The 19,584-nt window shown below is 36.9% G+C and overlaps 1 protein-coding gene across 4 annotated transcripts in view; it reads left to right on the forward strand.

Moving 5' to 3' along the window:
* The window catches only part of OLFM3 (olfactomedin 3), a 282,450-nt gene extending 266,776 nt beyond the window's left edge, over nucleotides 1-15,674 (forward strand). For all 4 annotated transcript variants that reach the window (XM_004699223.2, XM_004699222.3, XM_045292156.1 and 1 more), the window contains exons 5-6: nucleotides 12,997-13,103; nucleotides 14,241-15,674. In XM_004699223.2, coding sequence (XP_004699280.1) covers nucleotides 12,997-13,103; nucleotides 14,241-14,918 — 785 coding nt within the window. In that variant the 3' untranslated portion in view covers nucleotides 14,919-15,674. The remainder of the gene's footprint in view (nucleotides 1-12,996; nucleotides 13,104-14,240) is intronic.
* The last annotated feature ends 3,910 nt before the right edge of the window (nucleotides 15,675-19,584 follow it).

A 19,584-nucleotide genomic window follows, 5' to 3' on the forward strand; every position in this document is an offset into this window, starting at 1 on the left:
CCACAGTCATCCCTGTCTGGTTCCAGTTGTATCTTTCAAAACTGTCACAATACTCCTGAAACACAATGGGTTATAAAATGTATGTCTATAGAGTGTTTTAGAGCAAAATTTGAAATATTGAAGATAAAAAAGACGTAAGTAGCTTCAAGTAAATGTGTCAGTGTATGTCCAACAAAGGTACACCTCTCTATATAAAAATATAGTTTTTGGAAGAAAAAGACAATAAATACACATCCTGGCTTCACCTTCATTTTGTCTGAAATTGGAAATGCATCCTTCTTCCTTCAACAGCCGTGCAGTAGTTTATTTCCAAACTCCTGGGATTGTGCTCTACTCAGCACACAAAGCAGAAGACGAGGAACATCTCAGCGCAAGCCGCAATTAACACCAAGTGGTCCTAAAAGAGGGGAGTCCAATTTAACGTAGATATTTCATTGGAGAAACTTACAGGATGAACTTTCAAGTCAAGCTGGGGACACCTGCAAATAAGCTATTTACCGAAGATAGTCCTGCTCTTGGCTACATTCTATACTTTAGCACACAAAAAAATGACAATGTTTCCTGTGGATATGTTCTCAGTAATGGTTAATTCTTCTAGAACCCCAGAAACCTAATTCTTTCAAGTACAGCTTTTAAGTAATTAGTACACTTTTATCGTACATTTCTTTTTGTGTCCTATGATTTCCTGGGTTACAACTAAAGTATATGTTTTTAGGGCCATAAAGCATGTGTTTCCAAAGATAACCAGGACTGGGGTGTCGCAATACACTTCTGCTCCATTATGCCTGAAGGTTTAATAGGCTTCTCCTTAAAGATATGTCCATAATAATAATAATGCTCACCTAGGTTAGAAAAGACTTAATTGGAGACAATGTTGCAATCCCAGAAATCTGTAAAAATCTAAAATTAAACAGAAAAGAAAAAAAAAATCCTAAAGAGAGGTCAGTAGAGATTGGGAGAGGCTTTTGAAGGGGAAGGGAAGTGCCAGTGATGCGTGATGAAAACAGTGCCTCCCTGCGGAGTCCTGAAAAGCTGCAAACGTGTGAAGGGCCTGCCGAACTGGGAAATTGAAGGTTTGAGCCCTCCTTGAACCTTGGAAGAAAGACTTGGAAATCTCATTCTGCAGTCAGCTGCTAAAAACCCGATTAGTGCAGTTCTGCTTGGGCAGGCATTAAGTCACTAGAAGTCAGAATCCGCACAGCACCTGGTTTGGTGGCCAGCTGGTTATTAGAATAAACTGATATGACATGATGCCTCACTTGCTGGTGGCTGTTCAGGCTCAAGGACAAGCAGAGTTTCGGGGTCTGATGAAAAGATAGAAAAAGGCTTACTCCAACCAAACCCATTGCCATCAAGCTGATTCCAACTCATAGCATCCCTATCTAGGGTTTCTGAAGCTCTAACTCTCTGAGGGACAAGGGAGCCTCATCTTTATCCTGTGCCATGCCTGGTGAATTCAAACCTTGCAAGGAGCCATCTAATGCTTATCTGACAGTACTATCGGGGCTCTTAAGACAAAGCACAGAGTCAGAAATGGACAATTATGTTTACTTGGTCAATAATACGATATCCGAGTGGCTACTCCCCAAAATAGAATCCTTTTCAAAGCTATGTATTTAACAATTTTTTTACAAGACAGCTTTATCACCTTAAAAAAGTCTCCTCCCCTCTGAAAAAAAAAAACTCTTCTCCCTTACACTTAATACATTTGTCAAGTCTGTGATTCCATTCTTGGACATCTACTTCAAACTCATCTGTTTGAATGGCTGCCAGCACCTTCCTCATTTTTTTTCTCCACCTCTCCTATGTCATCAACTCTCTGCCCTTTCATGTCCCACTTCCTTCATGGCAATAAAAGAAGTTGCATGGATCAAGGTCAGGTGACTAAAATGTGTGGGGCAAGAGAGGCATACTGTTTTTTTTTGCCAAAATCTGTTGCACTGAGATGGCTGCATGGGCAGGTGCATTGTCATGGTGGCAAAACCATTGCCCCCTCTGCCACAAATCAGGCTTTTTTTGTTACATACTATTATGCAATCTTTTCAGAACCTCTAAATAGAAAGCTTGATTAACAATCTGACCCGGTGGAATGAACTCCAAAAGCACTATGCCCCTCACATCAAACATACAAATGAGCATCGTCTTTGTCATCAAATGGCATTTCACCTTTTTTGAAAGGAGAAAATCACTTATACACATGAGTTTTTCCCCCAGTGCTGTCCTTGTAAGCTGTGTTCGAATCACAATAGTTCCCACAGCAGTTTTACTTCGCATGAAACAAATTTCACAGCAGGACCTTGTTCTCTTCAAGTAGCCATCACAAAAGACAGCGTTTGAGTGAAACAGCTTTTATGGAAAAATTCAACGTGACCAGAAAGAACCTTCCCAGGCAACACCACTGGGTGCACTAACTCAGAGCGAGTCGCTTCACGTTTCCCTAGCAGAAAAACGTGCCTACTACCAGAAAGCCCTGTTCCACCCAGCACATTTCCGAGATTTGTTTGTTTGTTTATGTGTTTGTTTTGTTTGGGGGTACCTACCCCTTGTATATACACCTTATCCCAAAAACCAACACACAAAAACGGTTGATACAGCTGTTTTTATAAAATCATTTAAAAGACTGTTTGCAGGAACAGAACACCCGGCCTTTCTCTCGAGAACGATATAGATCCATACAGAGTGTTCTTGAACCTATTTGCCAGACACCTATTGGAAACAGGTTCCTTGTTTCATCTAATACAGCATCTATCAAGTCTAGCCTTACCCTCCGCTGTGTAGTAGTTAAGATTGGCCCTGCAAATAAAAGTTTAAATTATATAAATAGATTTTACAACCAACTATATCGTAGAGACAAATTCATATTAAATAGTTTCAATAGATTTCTAAAGATCAAGTAATTTCTATTTCTTGCTATATAAATCTCTCAAAGGCCTTTAGTAAAAAGCATTAATATTCTGTCCATAAACATAATCACTACTGCATCTAATTTTCTTAAATGGGCATGGCCTTAGGATTCAAATACAAGAACTGTTAGTCTATGATATTACAAAGTACAAGACAGATGGTTTTTATGCTTCACTGATTCAAACAGCTGATCTTTTCTAAAACTTTTCTAAAACTACTGATTGATAAATATGTCTGTAATTGATAAATATATATATTTTTTGAAAAACACCACATATAGGTCATCAGATAAAATGGTCGCTCTCTTCAATTGGCCATTTGGTGTATTTTTCAGAAAGCATGCACTTGATAGATCGTAAAATGCTAATGTTTTCATGTGCCTCGCTGCTGACAGTGAGAGCGTAGCAGGAGAAAATCAATGAAGCAAGACTCTTCACTTCCTTCTTTGACATCCACCTTTGCAGAAACATTTATCTTCGGGGCATTTGAGGAAATTATCCTTTCTGTCTGATTTCCTCTGTCCTCATAGAAAGTAAGTGTGAAATGGGAAAGACAATAATACATTCGAACAAAAGCCAGTTTTTGTGAGCTGAAGACTTGAAATAGCTTTTATTGTTCATTTTATTTCACTTTATTTTTCCAACTTCTGCATTCCAGCAGAGTCTAAGAGTACTTGCACTCCATACAAAAATCCATGAAATTATTGCCAAAAAAGCACCCGTATTTTTACATTCCATAAACATAGCTAATTTATTTTAAGTTTAATTTTAGCTTATGTCATTGATAACATTTGTCAAGGAAGGTTGTAATGCACAGAAATCCACATTAAGAGAGCCCTTCTTGGCTGTTTTTGCTTCCCAAAAATATATGTAGATGATGATGTGTCTGTTGTTACTGTTTCTTCATCTTACCACAACCACAAAGACCACGTCCTCTCAACTAGCATGTACATAGTTTTGGATTCCCGATATATTTAGGTTTCCCATGTTTAAAATGACAAGATGGGAAGATTCTGCTCTTCCATCTTATAACTGAAGAAGCTCTGAGAATTCAGAGTATTCACCAACATGTAATGACAATTGAATGTTGTAGCTGAGCGTCAATACCTGGTCTCCTAACTTCTGCCTTAGCATTCTAACCCATATGGCATTCACGACATCAGGAACTTACCTTGCAAGTAAAAGCAAAATGTACAAAGTGTTGTTTGAGTCACGTTGCAATGCTACGGTTCTTCGCTTATTCTATTTTGCATCATCAATTACTCTCCCTACTACCCTATTTATACAGGCAAGCATAATTTATTAAAGACAATGATATTGAAATAATGATAAAAATATCCCATAACCCCAAGTAGTCTCTCTTAGCTGACACATTTAACTACATCCCTAGACATTTTTCTGATCAAATTGTGCTATTTATATCTCTATATGGAATAGATCCCAAATAGATCCCTATAGGTTTAGTGGGCTTGCTTGCAAGTTAAAATTTATCACAGGAACCTCATCATAAATTCTGTCTTGAGCCCATGGCTAGCAGTACCATGGTGTCCCATGGACACGATGCTAGGTCACACCCTGAAACCACCAAAGCTGACATCGCAAGCCTCAGATAAGCTTGAGCTATTTGGAAATGTTGATTGGATTAGATCTGAGCTAGTCCATAGATGGTTCTTATGCAAGCTTTCATTCCACCAAACTCAGTTCACATTATAGCTTTATCTGTATGAACTGAGTCGAGGATCATTTACATCCAGAAAACTTATCAGCACCATAATATGCATACATCTAAAAGTAAATACAGTGTTTTGTATCTTCCTGTATTATAAAACCATGTTTCTATCCTAAGGCAACAGGATATATCTATAATAAAATGGGAAATACTGCTAGTAATGCAGATTAAAAACCCCACACTTGAGGGTTAATTATGTATTTTGACCGTTTAAAATGTCAGGTGATGCTATATAGCTATAAAAGGCTATTTTGTAAAAGAGATCATTCTCTTCCTATAGAATCTTGAGATCACCATAATTACTTAGTGATTGTGTTTCTATTTAACCATTTCTTCTAGAGATAAAAATTTATAGGCTGGTCTATTTAGGAATGCTGCATTGATTTATACCTAGAACAAATTTTAACTTAATTGATATCTGTGTCTACATATTACTTTTCTCAAAATAACAAGAAAAAACAAGCCTCCTTAAAACAAAAATTCAAAAAAATTTAAAAAAAATTAAAAAACCAAAAACAACAGGGCCTGAAACGGAAAATTTTTTCCAAAAAGCAAAAACAACAACTTAAAACCAAAAAAAAAACAACGCCTCCGGAAACAAAATTAAAACAACAGCCAAGGCAAGCCCAAAAAACAAAGAACAAGAACAAAAATCAACCTCCCTCTCTCTCTCTCTCTCTCTCTCTCATTCTCTTTTGTAACATGAGTATGAAGTAACTGGTAAATAGTATACATTGTTGGAAGACTTCTGATTGTTTAAGCTTGACCAAATTCAAGAGAGTGGGTGTCACTTCAATCGTACAATACTGCTGCGAATGAAGCATATTAACGCTTTCCATTTCTGAAGACCATACTGTTCACATCTTCTTTTTCTACCTGCTTCCTACACATGTAGGAAAGTATACCATATTGAGATCTGGAATTTATTATGAAATACTAATATATAAACATAGTTTGAATTCTTTTTTTTTTTTGCAAAAGACATTTACCTTTATCAGAGGAACACAGCACGTCAGAAAGCCACATCTAGTAACCTGGTGTGTTTCCGGAACGAGGCTGTCTGATTGTGAAGACAGTTGGGCCCGAAGGAGCCCATCCCAATGATGGCCAGGAGCCGCCGTCCTGCGTTCCCTGGGGCTTCCTCATCTGCCAGGGTTCCCAGGTGGCGTGCTGTGAACTTGGCCTAGAGGTAGGCATAGAGCTGCTCCAGCCGCACAGGGTTTGCGTCACTCAGAAACAGCAGCTCCTTCAGCCCTTCCTCTGTGTGCGTTCTCTCATGCTGAAGCCAACTGTTCTCCAAATAATTTGAATCCAGCCTTCCCTTTCTTTGGGGTTGTAGTTGGAGACCAGGATGGGAACAAAGGGGTCCAGCGCGTCAAACCCTTCCTTTCCCAGCAGTTCCTGGGGCAGGTAGGCTGACCGGGGCTTAAAGAGCTAGCCAGTTTGGCTCAAAGTCCACACAATGGCGCCTCCATGCCAATCATTCTTCACCGTTTTCCTCAGATGGTGAACAAGCGCCAGTTCCTCAGGCGCTATCAGGCTCTTATTTTCTCTGTTCAGGCCGGTCCTCCCGCAGGGAGCGTTGACTCCACCCACTGCCACCAGGAGGTGAAAAGTACCCAAAGCACCCTGCCTTCGGAGCTCTTTCAGCACAATTCCCACCGCACCTGTGGCAGTCTTCACCCGTGTTCAACCGCGTCTCCCAGAGGGCTGCCTTGCTCCGTGCTCTCTCGCTTGTTCCAGACATACTTCTCTTCAACGGTTATCTGGCTCAGGAAGCGCTCATTTGACGTTTTGAATTTTTTTAGCCAGGTCGAAGCCTCTAAATATTGATCCAAGCGCTGTTTGTTGTAGGTGGACTGCAAAAGATTCCTACAGTTTTTCACCCAATGATGAGCATCTGGAATGTGCAGTATCAGCCAGTCTTGTTTTGCACAGAAATGAACAGCATGGCAAAGACTTTTTATTTTATTGTCACACATTGTTTTCCCACCACTTGTCTGTAAAGGTGTCATACTGTGATAGCATATGTGTTGGTGTAATGATGAAAGATATCACACTAGTATTTCAAATGCCTATAGGGTTCCCAAAGATGAACAAGTTTTAGCAGAGCTTCTGGGCTAAGATCAGACTATGAAGAAGAAATAGACCTTCCATTTCGGAACACTAAGGGTTATTCCCTTCAGTATGGATTACACACAACTCAGTGTAAAGAAAACCAAAATTCCTACCACTGGGCCCATAGTTAACATCATGAAACACTGAGAAATGATTGAAATTTTCAAGAAAGTTGTCTTCTTTATATGCAAAATCAGTGCTCATGGAAGTAGCAATCAAGAGAGCAAATGATTCACTGCATTGGGTAAATCTTCGACGTGTTAGAAATCAAGAATAGTCCTTTGAAGACTAAGGCGAGTTGCATTAGGTACATCTGTGGCAATAGACCTCTTTAACATTTTATAAATCAAGGATATTATTTTGAGGATTAAGGTGCTCCTGACCCAAGCCATGGTATTCTCCGTTGCACCATATGTATGATCTTGAATAAGGAAGACAGAAGAAGAATCAATGCATTTGTGTTGTGGAGCTGGAGAAGAATATTGAAAGTACCACAGACTGCCAACAGGACAAACACATCTGTCTTGGAAGAAATACAGCCACAAGAGCCTTTAGAGGTGGGGATGGCAAGATCATTCCCTGGAGAAGGACATCAGGCTTAGGAAAGTAGTCGTTACATGCCATCTAGTTGACTCTGACCCATAGGATCTTTAAGCACAATACAGGGTAACACTACCCGGTCCTTCGCCATCCTCACAATTTCTCCTGTGCCACAGCCCAGTTTCGTAGTGCTGTGTCAATCCATCTCATTGAAGGCCTTTCTCTTTTTCTCCCTCTCCACTTCTCAAAGCACAATGTCTTTCTCCAGACATATGTCCGAAGTATGCAAGACAAAGTCCTGCCAGCCTTACCTCCAAGGAGCATACTTGCTGGTCTTCCTCCAAGACAATTTGTTTTGTCCTTTAGCAGTCCATGGTCCTTGCAATATTCCTCCCCAGCACCACAATTCAAGTGGATTGATTCTTCTAATCTTTCTTATTCAGTGTCCACCTCTCACATGCAGATGAGACAATTGAAAATGCCAAGGGTCAGGTGCATCTTAGTCCTAAAGTAACAGCCTTGCTGTTCAAAACTCTGAAGGGGTTTGGTGGAGCATATTCACCTATTGAATTCCCCTTTTGAGCTCCTGACTTCTGCTTCCATTAGCACTGATTGTGGATGCAAGATAAAATCATGGGCTTCAACCTTTTCTCCATTTACCATGATGCTGGTCCAGTGGTGAGGATTTTGGTCTTCTTTGCATTCAGTGTAATTCACACTGAGGGTGGCAATCTTTGATCCTCATCAGCGAGTATTTCAAGTCCTCCTCACTTTCAGCAAGCTTGGTTCTGTCATATGCACGCTGCAGGTGGTTAATAAGCCTTGCTCCAATGTGAGGACACCACATACTTCTTCATATAATCAGCTTTCCTGATTATTTTCTCAGTGTACAGATTGAAAAAGTATGGTGAGAAGATAAGTTCTGTCACCACCTTTCCTGATTTTAAACTGCGCAACATTACCTTGTTCTGTTTGCAAAGCTACCTCTTGATCCATGTATAAAGGCCAAGTGAACAAAATGAAGTGTTCTGGAATTCCCATTCTTTCAAGAGTATCCATAGTTTATTATAGTCCACACAGCTGAATGCCTTTGTGTAGCCAATAAAGCACAGACCAGCATCTTTCTCATATTCTCTTGTTTGAGTCAGGATCCATCTGAAATCAGCAACGATATCCTTTGTTCCAAGTCCTCTTCTGAATCTGTCCTGATCCTCTGCCCACTTCCAGTCAATGTACTGCTGCAACCACGGAATGATGACCTCCAGCAGCATTTCACTCACATGTGATATCAAGGATATTGGTCTATAATTTGGACATTTTGTTGGGGCACTTTCTTTGGAACGGGCACACATATGTATCTCTTCCAGTCAGCTGGCTAGGTAGCTGCTTACCAAGTTGGCTGGTACAAATGAGTAAGTGCTTCCAGTGCTTCATCAGCCTTTGAAACATATTAATTGGTTTTCCATGAATACGTGAAACCTTGTTTTTGGCTAATGCTTTCACTACAACTTGAATGTCATCCTTCAGCACCATTGGTTTTTGCACATATGCTACCTTCTGAAATGTTGCAATGACTAGTTCTTTTTGGTACTCTGTGTATTCTTTCGATTTTCTTTTGATCCTTCCTAATTGTCAATATATTGCCCATAGAATCTTTTGATCTTGCAACTCAAGACTTGAATTATTTCTGGAGTTCTTTTAGTTTATGTTATGCTGAGAATGTTCGTCCTTTTTGCTAGCGGGGCATCCTGAAAAGGAAGGCTCTCAGGGGGGTGGATTGACACAGTGACTACAGTGATGGGCTCAAGCACAGGAAAATTGTGAGGAGGGCTCAGTCCTGGACATTTTTTATTCAGCTGTACACAGAATGGATATGGGTTGGGACCCACTCAATGGCACCTGAAAGCAATAGGATATCAATGTCTATGTATGGAATTTCATTTTCTAAGGCTTCTAAATTTCCTAGATCCAGACGCCATGCCTAACACATTTTGATCACTAATGGACGTTGAAGCTATTTCTTCTCATATTGAGTCATACCATATCAGCGAATGATGGCCTTGAATGTTTTGCTCCCTACAGGACATTAGTGTCCAGTTTACATTGAGGACACTGTTCTTTTCCAGTCATCTTTTGAGTTCTTTTCAATCAGTGTTAAATATAGCAGAAAACGTCCTACTGTTAATTATAAGGTTTGGGTGACTAATGTTTTAGAAGGAGACCATCTGTTCCTTCTTCAATCATCTGTCACATTCTGAAAGCTCCTTTGAAACCTCTCCACAATGGTGGACCTTGTTTCCATAACAATATAATCACTCACATTTAAACTCCACTACTTGTCAGTCAGTTTGTTGTACTGTGATGGGTTGCATAATCCTGTGATACCATAAGATACTGCCATGACTTCAAATGCCTACAAGGTCCACCATTGGGGAGAGGTTTCAAAGATGACTGGAAAAGAACAGTGTCCTCAATGTAAACTGGACACTAATGTCCCGTAGGGAGCAAAAATTAAGTACTGGACAGTAATATCTTCCCTTCCTTTGAGAGTTCAACATCATAATATAACTTCAAAAGTTCATTGAAAAATAAGGAATTTGAACAATAAAAATTTGCCTGAAATCTGTGTATTTGGTAAAACATGACATTTCATTTCATGTGCAATAGTCAATGAGACTACAAAGAGCAGAAACATTGGTTCTAGGTCAGTGCCTTTATTTACTGTTATCAAGAGTTAGAATCACCTAAATAATGACCAATAGAAATAAAAGCAAACCTTTTCAGGCAATAAAAATAGTCTGGTGGATGGTTTTACTTTTTTAGACTGCTTCTGAGGTCCTACATCTCAGAATTAATCTCTTAAGGCATGCATTTAATGAAGTAACTATTTTATCTGACTTCTCAAACAACAAGCAAACAATTCCCTGCCACTGAGTCAGTGCTGACTCACAGCGACCCCTGTGGGTTTCTGGGACTGTAACTGTAGCTATTTACAGAAGTAGAAAGCCTGGCCTTTCTCCCACTGAGCTGCTGTTGGTTTTGAAAGGCCAGCTATGCGGATCGCATAGCTGTTATCCCACCAAGGCTGCGATCTGACTTCTGGCATCTTGTAATAGATGCACAAGATCTACTTAAAGTGTTCAAGAAAAGGGTGTCCCTTGGAAGACAAAGGGGTTTCCTACAGAAACCTTGCATTTTCTTTCACTTTATATGCATGTGAAAGCTGACAATGAAGAAGGAAGGAAGATGCTAGAATTGCTGTACTTGCTTCATAAAGCCAGGGAAGAATGTGGAAAGTAACATAGATTATCAGAAGAACAAACTTTTCTTGTGAGAAATAGAGCCAGAATTCTCCTTAGAAATGAGCAACGGGAAGCTGTCAAGTTATCAAGAGGGACTAGTCTCTAGAGAAAGACATCCTGCCTGATAAAGTAATGGGTCTGTGAAAAAGAGGAAGACCCTCAAAGAGAAAGAGTGACATGGTGGATGCAATAGATTCTAAGAAAACCATTGTGCGATTGGTCCAGGAATGGACAGTATTGTAGTCTGGTGTGCACACGGTCACTATGGTTGGAGGAAACTGAGTGGTACCTAACAATAGCATGCTTTATACTTACACATCTGAGTCTTTTACCTCCTCCACATAGACATTGTGGCATTTAATTTAATTCTAGATCTTCAGTTATCACTCTTCATCCATCTCCTGCCTCCTGACTTAAAAATCCTTGCATGTTAATATCTCCATGCCATTCTTTTGGCTTTGTATTTTTCTTACCAGTTTCTCTCCTTCATTATAGTTTCACTAATTTGTTATCAATAGTGAATATGAAATCAAATATCAGTCTTTATCTTAAAATTACTTTTCAAGTTTTTACTTAATTTTGCTAATAAATTTTATTCATTAACAGAATTATTATCCATAGTAAGAAAAAATTCACATACTGTGCTTTTTTGTGCTTATCTTTGAGAGGTTATCTCTGTATTCATGTCAAGCTACTTATATTTCTATCCTTTAAAATGCTTTACCAATAATAAAAACAACATTTCTTGTGTGATTTACTTCCTAGTACAGGCATTTATCATCTGTGGCTTTAGAAAATGTTTATGCATTGCCTCTTAAAGATCATATCCCATTCATTTATTGTATATCCAGAGAAAAAATACTCAAGTAACTCCATTCAAAATTGCTTCACTTTTTGGGGGGACCTAATTGATATATCTTCACTCATATATTGTTCATGTCTCATACAAAATCAAGGGGACATATTCTAAACAAGTCTGGCTCAAGGTCTGGTTAGTCACTATAAATAATATCATAAAGTCTCCTGAAATTATTTACTTGGGTAAACATCTATGAGAAAATTATAAAATAAATCATTACCTAAAGATTCCATCACATCGAGTTTATTTCACAAAACAAGAAAAGCTATTTTCAATGCAGGTGTCATGAGGCCTAGATTACTCAATATGTAGTTGTTCTGAGTTCAAAGTAAGCATACACAGATTAATGAAAAAATGCTATATTCTCATTGTTTCACACATTTTAGCATTCTGGAAAATACACATTACTCTAGGTGAAGAGCAGCAAATTAGCCAAAATAATCTCTATGCAAAAATAATGTTTTCCTTGACATGCTTTAGGGGTCCATGCTTTTTCTTCTAAGCAGAAAAAACCAATGAGAACTAACTACACATTTGAAAAACAGGCAAAGGGCGATAGAAGGAAAGCTCCACAAACAGGACAGGAAATGACGGGAAGCCAAAAAGAAGAGAATTGGAAAGGAAATTATAAATGATCAGGAATTGGCATGGCTCTGTTTAGACCAAAGGCCAATATCCATAGGCATTCATATGAACAGCGCTGTTATGTAGCCTTTCTTAACATGCATGGTAAATCTCTTTTGTATTTTGCTGTGTAAAAATATCACAAAATATGTATTGGATTTCTGTTTGCTGTAGACTTTTTAATTTGTGAACACTGAGTTTTTCCTAGGATCCTATTCGCAGTTGGAGTGATAATACTATATTTTAAAAATAGAAAGTGATTAACTTTTTGTCATTTATTGCTTCACTTTATACTCTACCTTTCCCCATATGTGACTGCAAAATCTTTTTCATGCATGTTAGCACCTGTTCTTCCATCCTTGCAACCTGTAGAAGGCTCTTGCCCTTCAAAACATCACCTCACTTCCATGCAGATTGTAAATGAGTTTATATTGTTGTTTTCCATAAAGGTCTGTTTCAGAGGAGTTGCACATTAACCATATGAACTGGAAAGCCAGTTTGTGGAGCTCTTTTTGGTTTGCATAAGCTGTACCTACTCACAAAGGATGCATGGGGCTGGGGTAAGAAGTGGGGAGTGATCAGGTAAATAGACCCATGGGCAATTTGCTGAATTTTCCTGGCTTCTACTTAGAAGAAGCAGCTGCTGAATTCAAATGATGATAAGAGCTCTTTTCGCTTATTACTTTCTAGGTTTAAATCAAATCAAATCACTTCCCATTGTAAAATCCCACAGTTTAGACTTAGAGCATTGAGAGTATGACTGTTCAAGGTGGAGCCACAATAGAAATGGTTGTGCATTTAAAGTACGTGATATGAATCCCATGAACTTCCTTCCTTTGATCCTCCTCTTCTTTGCTGTTGGTGTGACTGTCAAATCATTGGTTATGTTCACTGAACGTGTTTATGTTTCTGTGATTCCAGCGTGTGGCAAACTGATGAAAATCACAGGCCCAATTACAGTCAAGACATCTGGGACACGATTTGGCGCTTGGATGACAGATCCATTAGCATCTGAAAAAAATAACAGAGTATGTTGCTTCAGTGAGCGCCTTGCTTGCACATTATATTTTCTTTACACTCTCTCTCTACATGGCTAATAAAATCTTCAAGGATACCATACATTTCGAAAAACCTTACATTATTCATATATATTTTCAATATGAAATACAAAGATCAATGAGAAGTGTATTTTTTCCCAATGTTTCTTCATATAGTTTACCAATATATTGTCTAATCTTTATTAGATTTCATCTTGTCTTATGATCAATGCTTAGTAAAAACTAATTAAAATTATGATCTTTAGAGTGACAATATAATATTGCTTTAAATGAAATAAAATTCAAATCACTAAGCCAGCTGAAAATAATATTAAAATATACCAGTCTTTTTTTTAGTGTACTGATACTTTGGATATATTTTCATATACTGGAAATTCCTTTATTATGTAAATCAATATACCATAAAACTTACCAAAGTTCTTTCAATCATATATTACAAAAGTCAGAATAAATTAAAATTCTTAAGGGCTACCTCAAGCAAGATTATTTTTGAATTACTGAAATACTTTCATTAAAAGGTTTTTGTACCTAGAATCTGATTCAGTAAATATGAATAATTATAACTAGAAGGTTTTGTGGTACCCATAAAGTATACATATGTGTGTGTGTATATATATATATGTATACACACATATATTTGGACATATATATATATATATAGCTATAAGTATTTCAGATATGGAATGAATGTAATTTGGTAAAGGTCTTTTTATTTTTTTGCAATTGTAGGACCACATTGATCTGTCAGATAATTTTAATGTGGTGATTGGCACTCACTGATGTAGGTTTGTTGTACTCAGTGATATGTGCTGAATGTTCAAAAAAGAGAGAGAAAAGATCAAAAACCCAAACCATCACAAAGCAATAAACCCATTTGTGGACACATAGCCCATGCCACCATGTTTGTGAACTATCCCCTTCAGCAGCTTGTTGTTGTTGTTGTTGCTGTTGGGCACCGCCTAGTCCATTCTGACTCACACAGTAAGATCACGCAGCTTCCATAGCCTGAGAACTAAGACTAGTTTGGACTTACTTTTACTGTCTTTCTTTTGGCATTCCCAGGGAAGTACAGAATTTAATCATTCTGTTTCATTTTTCCCTTTTCAGGTGTGGTACATGGACAGTTATACAAACAATAAAATTGTCCGTGAGTACAAATCAATTGCAGACTTTGTCAGTGGGGCTGAGTCCAGGACATACAACCTCCCTTTCAAGTGGGCAGGTACCAACCATGTTGTCTACAATGGCTCCCTTTATTTTAACAAGTATCAGAGTAACATCATCATCAAATACAGCTTTGACATGGGGAGAGTGCTTGCCCAGCGAAGTCTGGAGTATGCTGGCTTTCACAATGTGTACCCCTACACGTGGGGTGGATTCTCTGACATCGACCTCATGGCTGATGAAATCGGGCTGTGGGCTGTGTATGCAACTAACCAGAATGCCGGCAATATTGTCATCAGTCAACTTAACCAAGACACCCTGGAGGTGCTGAAGAGCTGGAGCACGGGCTATCCTAAGAGAAGTGCCGGGGAATCCTTCATGATCTGTGGGACATTGTATGTCACCAATTCTCACCTAACTGGAGCCAAGGTCTACTACTCCTATTCGACCAAGACCTCCACGTACGAGTACACAGACATTCCATTCCATAACCAGTACTTTCACATCTCCATGCTCGACTACAATGCAAGAGATCGAGCTCTGTATGCCTGGAACAATGGCCACCAGGTCCTTTTCAACGTCACGCTTTTCCACATCATTAAGACTGAGGATGACACATAAATGTGATTTCTTTTTCATTGATAGAAGCAATGCCATTTGTGATAAACTCTATAGAACCCCTTCCAGGGGGGTTTTCTTCTTTATTATAACTTTTGCGTCATTTCTCCAAAGCATTTTTAGTGTAATGTTTGTGTCTCAAAAACAGTTCAGCCTGTGTAAAATAACCTGTTGGAAATACATTTTGATGGCTAAGTCTACAGGACTTATCCCGTGCTTGTCATGAAAATCACTAATGTAAGCTAAAGTGGCCAAAATCATAGTTTTGCAAAAGTTCAATGATCTGCCTTATCTTAGAGTCAGAGACTGATGGTGGCTTCAATGCATGAGTGTCTTTTTGTTGTTGTTGTAATTCTGTCATTTAAAAAAAAAAGTCTTTTGCTCGACATCCCAAACTGCTTTAGTGGGAATTAGAAAAGAGCAGTTTCCTCCATTAATTAAAAAAATGATGATTTTATTTATATAGAAAAATAATATGAATCATTTTGCTATTATACGATTCTCTGATGCGGTGCTGTACGGTCATTTTTAAACCTCTTGCTAACATTTTATTGACAATATGTATTTCTACCATTGTAACCACCATTGTGCAATTGTATCTCTTCTGTGAAAGTAAGTAATATTTTATTATAAAACACACTGGCATTTAATCTCAGTAATTATTGTGGGTCAATTCTGAAGTATGTCAAGAAGGGAGTTTCTTTTCAATTTTCCCCTTTCCTAAGCATTATAAATTAATAAAATCAAGCTCAGTCAGTCCCTTTTGTAGAGGCTTTTCCATACTCAGCACTCATTAGGCCACTGACGTTGAATCTGCAACAGAGCAGTGGCCCCGAGTCACTGAGGTAATCCAACTGTGCAGTGCAGCTGCACCACACAAAAATAATTGCATTTTGGTTAAATTTTATTTTAATATACAACCAGATTATATTCTTCATTCTTGAATATATTAGTGTTTTTACACACAACTTGCAATAATATTATGTCAAAACTCTCAAAATACATGAATTATATATGAAAGTTATAAAAAGGAAAAAAATAATGTCATCCATAGATTTAGTTATGAACCCTAGAGAGTTATTGATGAGATGTGTGCAAAAGAAAATCATGGAGAAATATGGGAGCTGTGTGTGTGTGTGTGTGTGTGTGTGTGATTTTAAAAATGTATCATCAGTGTAGAAAATGAAATTTGAAGGCAACCCCTTGTTACTCTGACTCACTGTGTATGTAAAAGTAGCCATTTCTGTCAAGTCAGTCTGACTCAGCAAACCTGTAGGACAGAGTAGAACTGCCTCCTAGGGTTTCTGAGGTTGAAATCCTTACAGAAGCAGATGACTACATCTCTTTTATGCCAAGTGGCTGGTGGGTTTGAACTGTGGACATTGTGGTTAACAGCCAAGCACTTAGCTTAGTAAGCCACCAACATAATAAGGTAACCCAAATAGAAAAGTTCTAGTGATATTTATGCTATAAACCCCACAGAACATATAATCTATATGTCAAACATATCATTTTGGGTGTACTTAGCATATCTTTAATATACTTACCCAAACAGTTTTATGAAAACTGATATGGGTTGGTTTTATAATTTTAAAAATGTATAATACATAGTGTCTGACTTAAATTGTTGCAAATCTTTAGTTTGATGTATATATAGCACCACAATTTTCTTTGGAAAAAAATAAAATCATTTAAATAAAGTATTATGAAAAGGTATTAATAATTAAGGATAATGAATATTAAATGTCTAAGTATAGTGTCATTTTAAATATTTCACAGTCAGAATAATATCTTCTTTTAAAAAAAAAATCTTAAACTAAAATCAACGTTAAACTCCAACAAAAAGAAATGTATTCTTAATCTACTAAGTTTGGCACGATTTATTGATCATTCTGGGCCCTTTTTACAATATTGTCTTAACTTTTAAAAAGCTTCCGTAAATTCAATTTTATATTTGAGAATTAGAGAAGTTCAGGGAATTCATTTGTCATTAAATAAGCAGCATAAAAATAATCACCTAATACTTTATACATCAAGACTTTGTATGGGGAAAGTTAAATCATTTTCAGAAATGAACGCTATTTGTATGTATGGTAGTTGGTCACTAACAGATATTGGGGTCATCTGAAAAATGATGTCATGTGGTGTCAAGTGCATCATAAAGCTGGATAATCACTGCTTATTTCTTATGTGGGTACCTTGAAAAGGACTCAATCGGTGTTGTTTCTTTGTTTTTGTGTAAGATCCTGTCCCCAGACCCGGTTTCTCGTGTATGTGTTTCTAGAGCAAGTACACGAGGTTTCATTACTGTCACTAGATGTGCAGGTAGCAAATCTTCAAAAATGTGATTTAGTTTAGCCATTTACAGTTACAAAGCAGTTTCTTAATAAATTATTATTAGTTTGGAGCCTGAAATAATAACTCATTATATTCACAGGTTTTTAAAAAAATCAACAACAAATAAAATTTATGGGAGAAATAATGAGTATTTGTAAATCACTCACATAATCCAACTAGTAAAGAAATCAAAGTTCTGAAATTATTAACCATGAGGGAGCTGTATAACTGGTGTTTTCTGAATTAACCATATCATTAATAACTGCTATTAAATTAGAATAATAATGTGATCTAAATGTATTGGTTTATTATTTGTGTTTGTGGCACTTGAGTGAAAATATTTATTATTTGTATCTGAATTTATATCTTTCTGTGAGTTTAGAGAATAGTACAATGTATGTCAATGCATTGCCAATATTCATGTAATGCAAGGGAAAGTAATGGCAAATGCATATAAGCAGTATAATGAGTGACTGGTTAAGGTTTATCATAAACTTGATATGAATCTCTGATTCATATTTTAGTACTTATTCATAAAGTCATTCCCCTTTGTATTCTGTAGTGTGCAATGAAATCTAATTTTTAGAAAATAATGCTATCTTCTTATTGCTTCTTACTCCTCATAAGAAAATGTTCTTTATAACTTTATAACTACTACCACACTTATCTGTAAAAATTTTCAATCAAAATTATTTTTAAAATGTAAATACATAAAAGTGTGCTTATGTTCCTCTTAAAGTAAAGCCAGTATTTTCTTACAGTGGTAAGTTTTATATATATAATAATCCCTTGGCATTTTGGTCCTAAAAGATAGAGTTAAAAGAAAAAGAACTTGCTAGCCCCTATAAGAGAAGGTTATGAAATTGTTTTTTAAATATGATAAATGTGACTGTCTGATAGAAAAACTAACTGTATTCAATCGAGGACAATTATGAAAAATACAGCCCTTGGCAGAAATGTTCCAAAGCCTTTTAGAAATGTGCATACTTTGAAAACAATATCAAAGTGATATCTTGCTGAATTGCTGGGCTATGCATGATTATATTTTTCACTGCACATACTGAGTACCTATGAAATGTTAAAATAATGTACACTTAGAGACAAATTTTTGGTCATGTTCTCCATCACCAAATTATGTCAATCATGAAAAGAACTTCTATCCAGTGATGTACCTAGTTTATAGGCAGAGTACCAACTCACTGCTTATAACCAGAGCCAGCCAGCCACTTGTAGAAGGTTTCAGTGTCATGAAATATTATTCAGATCAGTATGTTGTATCCACACTGAAGATCATGGAATATTTTCAGTTTCTAAAATTTACCTAAGTCCACCCATTTCTATAATCAGTGACTTCAGAAAAGGTCTGAGGTTTAATGAAATCTGTTCTCTCGACTCATTGAACTTGTATTTTTAAAAATACAATGAAAACTTTAGTGTATAGAAGAAAAACTAACTTCAAAAAAGCACTTGATGTTCTATAAGGAAGAATTAATTTGATTCATAGCAGTTACTTTAATATGAATAAAAAGTATTTGCCCTATTGGTTAGTGTGTCAGAAAGAAGTTATTACCTTTGGATAAATTTATAAGCTGAATAAGCCAAATTACATATTAAAATTATGTTATATAATTTATTCTTTTTTGTTGTTGTCGAAACTATTTCATTAAGTTTAGATGAATGAGAATCCTGTTCAGAGTTTTCCACATATTTGAAATGTCAAAATAGTTGGCCCAAGAACAAAAACTTACTTCTACCCATTGAAATTTGATTTACTGACTACAAATAAGTTGTACCAAAAAAGAAGACTTGAAAATAATACAAGAAAAGAGTACTAGTCATGTTGCCAAGAATATTCATAACTATGACCACCTTCTAACAGTATCCCTAATTAGAGATGTGAAACATGATGATGGGTTTGTAAAAGTTCTCAGGAATATTTTTGTGCCACTAGAGGTTTGTTGATAAACCATGCACACATATCCAATTCAGTACTAAATTACACCCCACCCAAACTATAATACCCCCAGAAAGGACTGCACCTTTTAAAAGAATGATTAAAATATCATGGCAACATACCATTCCCTGACATAATTCAGATTCAGACTATATAGCAATATATAGAAAGCTCCAGAAAATATGTAATACTTGACAATTATCCTATACATTAAGCATGAAATAAGCAAAAGAAATAAAGCCCTAGTCATTTTAAGGAGTGTAGGATAGAAATTAACCATACTCATATATGTTACTCATGGGCAGTTTTTAGCTTCCCAACTACAGAAAGTATTCTGTATATATATATATATATATATATATATATATATATATATAT

The sequence above is a fragment of the Echinops telfairi genome, unplaced genomic scaffold, assembly GCF_000313985.2.
Source record: "Echinops telfairi isolate 266 unplaced genomic scaffold, ASM31398v2 ScPeMD7_443;HRSCAF=831, whole genome shotgun sequence".
Lineage (NCBI taxonomy): Eukaryota > Metazoa > Chordata > Mammalia > Afrosoricida > Tenrecidae > Echinops > Echinops telfairi.